Genomic DNA, 7984 nt, shown 5'->3' with positions numbered 1-7984 from the left:
TGGCCCCTCTCTCGGACTTCCTAGCATTGTGTTAAAATATGGAACCAATTTACACTTGAACCAACGCTACATAGACAAAGTAAGAAGCAATGGGACACCTAAAACAAAACTTTTAATAAATGAATAAAATCAAAATACCTCTTTCCCATTTTCGAATTTGAGTTCTCTTCTTCAACCAATAGAAAAGTGCTATGCTTAGAAGAAGTATGGAGACAACACTAGCGAGAAGACATGTGGGACATCCTGCACCTGGAAATAATGATGAAAGATTGTTATAAAACGCTAAATATCATAATGCAGTATTTTTACACAAGAAGACGTTGAGCACGGAAAAAAACACTAAGCAGCGTTTTGTCCGGATACACGTTCTGAGTTCATAATAGGAGGTTGATAAAATAAATAACACTGGAACACTGGGGTCGATGTAATAGACTTCACCCCACTTCTTATATTGCAGGCTTTGTGTCAAAATTTTAAAACAATCTTTGTTTTAAGGCGGTGATTTGGCAGAATCGTGAGCACACTGGAGAAAATGCACAGATGCTTATCGTCAGTCAATACATTCCGTGTTCAAATTCGACTGAGATCGATTTTACCAGTAATCGAGGACTGATGGATAAAGTATCAGCTGCGGACTGCTAGGGTCGAGGAAATCGACTGAACCCCACCCTTGAATTTGCTTGATTTGTACCAAACTAGAAACGAATTTACACTAAATCCTACGGTACGTAACCAAAGTAAGTAACAACGAGATATCAATCATACAAAATAATTAGTTTTAAATAAAATAATAAATTTCAAATACCCTGTTCACATTTTCTGCACGAAAAGATAAGAGCCACTATCATTACAATGAATTCAGGAAGAGGTACATACAGAGGAACAATGGCGGAATTACGATTTCGTTGTTGAGAATCTTCACCTGGAATAGATCATGAAATATCATAATGGAACATTATCGCATGAGAAGGCAAGGAGCAGGTAGAATCGTGAGATCATTGAGCAAAATTGTTGGCAGCACTTCGTCCGGTTTTACGTTCTGAGTTCAAATTCCGGAGTGGATAAAATTAAATATCAGTTGAGCACTGCGTGTCGATATATACGACTTAATTCCGGTCCCAAAATTGCTGGTCTTTATTTATCTTTAGTAAAGCGATGAGCTGGCGGAAACGTTAGCGCACCGGACAAAATGCTTAGCGGCGTTTGGCCCTTCTTTACATTCGGAGTTCAATTTTAACTCATACTTTACATCTCATACTTTTAGGGTTCGATAAAATAAGGACCAGCTAGGAGTAGAGTTTAAGCATTCAACTTACGACCTTCCCGAAATTACTGGCCTTGTGCCAAAATATGAAACCAATATTATTTATTATACAAGTCAGCCAGCTTGTGGAATCGTTGGCATGCCGGACAAAGTGATTTGTGTCATTTCATCCATCTTTACATTCTAAGTTCAAATTCCTCCGAAGTTGACTTTGCTTGTCATCATTTCGGGATCGATAAAATAAGTACCAGCTGAACAATGGGGTCGATGTACTCGATTTAGCCTCTGCCTCAAATTGCTGGCCTTGTGCCAAAATATAAAACCAGTCACCACTTTAACCAACTGTACAGAGCCAAAATAATTAGCATTGGGGCATCAATCAAATAAAATAAATTTTAAAAGAATAAATCAAAATAGCATTTTTCCATTTTTGAGTTATCATTTGTATTGTCATTTTGAGCAGACAGTAAGCAGCTGTGGCCCATGCAATGGAAGGAGCAATAGATAAAAACGCAATGACAATCCAGATAGTACAAATCGATGGAAGAGAATCTTCACCTGGAAAAGCACATGATGGATTAATATAATATGCTAAATATCATAAAGGAGTATTACCAGATGGGTAGGCGATGAGCTTGTAAGATTGTTAGCATGCCGGACAAAATGGTTAGTGGTTTTTCATACGGCTTTACTTTCTGGGTTCACATTTTGGGGTTCATAAAATAAATAATACTTGAGAACTAGGGTTGGTGTTATGGACTTATCCCGGTGCCTATTTTAGTTGGACTTGGGTCAAAAATGGGAAGCCAATGTTTAGGTTCATTAAGGTGATAAGCTGGTAAAATAGATATTTCACCGAGATCGACTTAATTTTTGATCGTTTCGGGTCAATAAAATAAGTACCACCTGCGCACTGAGATCGATAAAATCGATTTAACCTCTTCACCAAAATTGACCTCGGAGCAGAATATGAGACAAATTTTTCCTTAAACCAATTATATATTAGCAAAGTAAGTAACAATGGGGTATCCAGCATAGGTGCAGGTGTGGCTGTGTGGTACGAAGCTTGCTTCCAAGCCGCATGCTTTCGGGTTCAGTCCTTCGGCATGGCACCTTCGGCAAGTGTCTTCTACTATAGCCTCGCTCGGATTAAAACTTGTGTGTGGATTTGGAAGACGAAAACTGAAAGAAGCCCCTCATCTACTTACACACACATACACACACACACACGTAAATATATATGTGTGTGTGTTTATGTGTGTATGTCTGTGTGTCTATACTTGTCGCCCCATCGCCTCTTGACAACTGGTGTCGGTGTGTTTACGTCCCCGTAACTTAGAATTTCGGCAAAAGAGTCTAATAGAATAAGTACTAGGCTCAAAAGGTAGTAGTGGGGTCGATTCATTCGACTGAAACGCTACAGGACGGTGCTCCAGCAAGGCTGCAATCAAATGACTGAAATAATTAAAAGAAGAGGAGAATGAAAGAAAGAATAAGATCAAAATCCCTTTTTTTTTACCTGTTACAGTCTCCATTTGTTGTCCCATTTTGTACAGTTTGTAAAAAGCTATGAGCCATGCAAAGAAGAGAGGGATTGAGAAAATCCCAAAGATAATGGCGACAATGCAAATCGATATGAAAGTATCTTCATCTGAAAAAGATCATGAAAGATTATTAAATATCGTAATGGAATATTTTCACATGAGAAGTTGATGTGCTGGAAGAATCTTTAGAATGTCGGACAAAATTATTAACGGCATTTCGTCCGGCTTTTCGTTCCTAGTTCAAATTCTCTGAATGGAAAATTAACACTTGAGTAATGGGGTCGGTGTGATCGACTTATCTTGGCCTCCAAGAAGCAGTATTTGTATCAAAATTCGAAGGTGACATGCTGCAAAATCGTTAGTACACCGGAGAAAATGTTAATGACATTTCGTCCGGCTTTATGCTATGAGTTGAAATTCCACTGAGGTCGACTTTACCTTTAATCTTTTTGGGTCGATAAAATAAGTACGAGATGCAACTCCAGCGATCGATTTAATTGACTTAGACTCTCCCTGAAGTTGCAGACGTTGTGTCAAAATGTGAAACCAGTTTCCACTTCAACTAACTGTACATACACAAGACAAGCAGCCGTGAGGCATTAAGCATTGGTGCAGGTGTGGCTATGTGGTAAGAGGCTTGCTTACCAGCCACAAGCTTTCGGGTTCAGCTGTTCAACGTTGCACATTAGGCAACTGTATTTTGCAATAGCCTTGGACCGACCAAAGTCTTGTGAATAGATTTGGTAGACGTAAACTGAAAGAAGCCCTTCCTATATGTGTGTGTGTGTGTGCTTGCGTGCGTGTGTGTGCGCGCTTGCGTGCGTGCGTGTGTGTGTGTGTATTTTTCCCTCTATCACTGTTCGGCAAACTGAGTCAGGGCGTTTACGCACCCGTAATATTTTGGCAAAGGAGATTGACAAGTTACCTATTAGGCTGAAATTAAAAAATGTTCTGGTGTCGATTCATTCGACTAAATGCCTCAGACAGTACTCCAGCATGGATGCAGTCAGAAAACTGAAACCATTAAAAGAATAGAACAATGAAAGAAAAGAATAAAATTCAAAATACCCTGTTTGTATTTTAGATGTTTCTCTATTCTCATCTGACATGGAATGACGAGAGGAAAGATCGTGGCGATAATGAGAGCAAAATACAGACCCCGAAGAAGAATTTCGGTGGTGAAATTTCTATGGGTAGAATCTTTACCTGAAAAAGATGAAAGAATAGTTTGATACGCTAAAAATCATAATAAAATATTATTATATGAGAAGGCGATCTGTGATTGAGAAAATGAATAACGCTGGAGAACAGAGACGAATGTAATCGAATCAACCCCCGTTCGAATTTGCTAATCTGGGGTGAAAACTTGAAACCAATATTTTGATTTCGAAAGACGCTAAGATTACGCCATCATTAGCATACCGGACAAAATGATTTCGTTCGTCTTTAGGATCTGAGTTGAAATTCTCTGGAAAAAAAAAAATTAAAAAAACTTCTGTACAGGAGTCAAAGTAATCGATTCGTCCTTTGTTCAAAATTGCTGAACTTGTATCAATACTAGAAACCAAGATTTAAATTCGTTAAGGTGGCGAGCTAGAGCAATCGTTAGCACACCGAACAAAATGCTTAGCGGCATTTCGTTCGTCTTTACGTTCTGAGTTTATATTCCGATGATGCCAAATTTGCCTTTCAGCCTTTCGGGTTCCAGTCGACTTAGCTCCTTTTCTGAACGTGCTAGCCATTGTGACTAAAGAGGAAACTGATTTACACTTAAACTATACACACACAAATTAAGTACTAATGGGGTATCAAACGTCTTAAAGAAATTTTTGAAATATAAGAATAAAATGAAAATACCGTTTCCACGTGTTAGAATTTTCATTCTACTTCTCAACTTCCCAAATAGAAAGTAACCAACTGCGATCAGCGCAGTGAAGAAAGTAATAGAGGCGATCAGCCGAAGAGGTTCGTCGGTAAGATGTCTTCGGAAAGAGTTTTCACCTGGAAAAGATCATGAAAGAATAGGAAAGTATTGTAATTCGCTTGAAGCATTGTGTATTGTTTGTAAAGAATAAAAAGTTTTGAATGGTACAATGCACTATAATACAAAAAAATGGACTATATACCTGTTGCAATTTAGTTATCTATAGTCCGATGATATTTCGGAATGCAATTCCTTCAGATATTCTTAGATGGAGTCTTTGCTATAAACTGTTTTCCAACGGCTTTTCTTTTTTTCGGAAGCGCCTCAGCAGAGGTCTCACGAAGCTCCTTCCAGAATTCCTCATGAGAAGTGCGTGAGGTCGGCTATGTTTCAGTCTTGTGTGTGTTGGTACATCTGTGGCGCTGCTTCTAAGTTACGTGTTATACGTGCAGCTTCTCGTTTTTCACCCCCTTCTTTTCCTCTTTTTTATTTGTTATAAACAATACATGAGCATGTTATTAAGAATGAACCTACACACATCCAGATGTAGCTAAATAATATATTGATTACCAACCTTCAGCCTGTTTTCTCATGTTTTTTTTCGCCACCTTACCGAATTTAAATCTTGGTTTCTAGTATTGATACAAGTTCAGCAATTTTGAACAAAGGACGAGTCGATTACATTGACCTCTGTACAGAAGTTTTATTTATTTTTTCTTCCACAGAATTACAACTCAGGAAAGAAAAAAAAAGAGAAGCTGCACGTATAACACATAACTTAGAAGTAGCTCTACAGATGTACCAACACACACGAGATTGAAACATAGCTGACCTCACGCACTCTCATGAGGAATTCCGGAAGGAGCTTCGTGAGACCACTACTGAGAGGCTTCCGAAAAAAAGAAAAGCCGTTGCAAAGCAGTTTATAGCAGAGACTCAATCTAAGAATATCTGAAGAAGAAATTGTATTCCGAAATATCATCGGACTATAGATAACTAAATTACAACAGGTATATAGTCCATTTCTTGTTTTATAGTGCATTGTTGTACCATTCTAAACTTTTTATTCTTTACATGAAAGAATATACAGAGATGTTAAATATCATAAGAAAGTACTGTTAGATGGAAAGACGATGGGCTGACAGAATCAATAGCATGCCGGACAAAACACTCAGCGGCATTTCGTCCGTCTTCACAATCTTGTTCAAATTCTGTTGACATCAACTCTAATTTCCATCGTTTCGAAGTCTATGAAACATATAGTGGATTTGTAACAATGTTTGAAACAATGTAACTTCCAATAGAGTTGAGTGCTCTTTTTCCGTATCTCCACTTACTTATCTATCTATCTATCTATCTATCTATCTATCTATCTATCTATCTATCTAATTCGAATACGGAACAAATAATTCAGCAGAAAATATTTGCGAAGATATTATTAACTCTACTATTATCTAGGGTTATATAATTACATTGATAATAACATAAATTTTAATATAGGCAACTGCAGGCCCTTACTGAAAATAACAGTCAAATCTCTTATTTAAACCGCGGAGAAAATAATACTGATTATAACTTCAGAAATCCATTGTCTTCGAGCAAACGGGTCAAGAAAAGCATTCAACATAGCTATATAAAATCCAGCTCAATATACTGTCTAGTATTTGGATTCACGTGGATCGGTTTCTGGATTGGCATTACAGCCTTACCTTCCTCAGAACGTGTTATCACATGAGTTTAAATACTACACAATATATAGCTAGACAATATATAGCTAGACAATATATAGCTAGAATTTTCTAGATCCGTTGTCTCGCACACGGTCGATTTCTGTAGTTATAATCAGTGTTATTTTCTTCTGCGGTTTAAAAAAGGTTTGATTGTTATTTTTAGCAGGTACACAAGCTTAGTATGTACGTTGATGAATATATATATATATATATATATAGTAATAATAATAATAATAATAATAATAATAATAATAATAATAATAATAATAATAATAATAATAATAATAATAGGGATAAAAATCCAAGTTTACAGGTTAAAACTCAATTAAATTCAATTTATTAAAAATTAAAATTTAGTTAAATTTCACAGTATAAAATATAAATATATAGTTTGAGAGAAAAGTACCAAAGTTCATGAACTAATCCATGAAAATACACAGTCACATATAGAAAAATTAATAAGCAAATGCACGATAAATAAGTATAATATAATAATCCACAGTCACATATAGAAAAAAATTAATAAGTAAATGCACGATAAATAAGTATAATATAATACAAAGTAAATATCATAAGATAATGATAATAAAACGACTACACGTGTTTCATAACCAAATTTTCAAATAGAAAATAAAAAATATTCAAACCGATTAAAACGATCGAAAATCGATTCTGTTCAAAGATATAGCTAATCTTCAGGTCAAAATACAACAACAATAATAATAATGTATATATCAGCCAACAATAAATAACAAATGAATGTATATAAAAATATTTATTATATTAAGATAGAAAAATATTATTAGAAATATCAAAAATTATAAACGTGCCATCATTAACTTTACGTTTATTACAATATAAACTAACAGAAATATTATATGCAAAACTAATCTTAACTAATACAGTTCTATATTTAAGAGATGAGGCATTATTTACAATATTTACATTATTTACATTTGACGGATATTTGTCCTCATCTTGTTTGTTGTTAACACAACGTTTCGGCTGATATACCCTCCAGCCTTCGTCAGGTGTCTTGGGGAAATTTCGAACCTGGGTTCTCATTCCTAACGATGTTACTATTATTATTATTATTATTATTATTATTATTATTATTATTATTATTAATCAGGTCGCTGTCGTGAATCGAACTAGGAACCTAGACACCCATCTAAAAGAACGCACTAGTATACCAATAACAAACTTGATGGAAATGTTGACTTTCTGTACAGAAACTACCTACTTCAGTATGGACACTGATATATATCGACAAGAAGATGGTTTAGCTATGGGTTCGCCATTATCACCGATAATAGCCAATATATACATGGAATACTTCGAGAATTTGGCTTTAGGATCAACACCACTAAAACCAACCCTATGGCTGCGATACGTTGATGACACCTTTATTCTCTGACCCCACCAGCAAGATGTCCAAATGCTGTTAGATCATGTGAACTCAATAAATCCATCCATACAGTTCACCATGGAAAAGGAACAGAACAATCAGCTGGCATTCCTG

General features: G+C 35.8%; 1 protein-coding gene and 1 long non-coding RNA gene across 5 annotated transcripts in view; one reads left to right on the top strand and one right to left on the bottom strand.

Moving 5' to 3' along the window:
* The window catches only part of LOC106873011 (uncharacterized), a 67477-nt gene that overhangs the window by 29789 nt on the left and 29704 nt on the right, over positions 1-7984 (bottom strand). For all 4 annotated transcript variants that reach the window (XR_008267077.1, XR_001409830.2, XM_014920210.2 and 1 more), the window contains exons 3-7: positions 4666-4809; positions 3877-4014; positions 2784-2915; positions 806-922; positions 139-249 (exon numbers count right to left, since the gene is read on the bottom strand). Coding sequence is in view for 2 of the 4 variants with exons in the window: in XM_014920210.2 (XP_014775696.1) it covers positions 139-249; positions 806-922; positions 2784-2915; positions 3877-4014; positions 4666-4809 (642 nt within the window). In the remaining 2 variants the exon portion in view is untranslated. The remainder of the gene's footprint in view (positions 1-138; positions 250-805; positions 923-2783; positions 2916-3876; positions 4015-4665; positions 4810-7984) is intronic.
* Positions 1-7984, top strand: part of LOC128251303 (uncharacterized) — a 24852-nt gene that overhangs the window by 5069 nt on the left and 11799 nt on the right. Inside the window, exon 2 of the long non-coding RNA XR_008267078.1 lies at positions 5458-5742. This is a non-coding gene — a long non-coding RNA (uncharacterized LOC128251303). The remainder of the gene's footprint in view (positions 1-5457; positions 5743-7984) is intronic.

This window comes from Octopus bimaculoides, chromosome 30 (assembly GCF_001194135.2).
Source record: "Octopus bimaculoides isolate UCB-OBI-ISO-001 chromosome 30, ASM119413v2, whole genome shotgun sequence".
In the NCBI taxonomy this organism is placed as follows: domain Eukaryota; kingdom Metazoa; phylum Mollusca; class Cephalopoda; order Octopoda; family Octopodidae; genus Octopus; species Octopus bimaculoides.
Note: the sequence above shows the minus strand (reverse complement) of the source record. Positions and strands in the feature narration are given on the sequence as shown.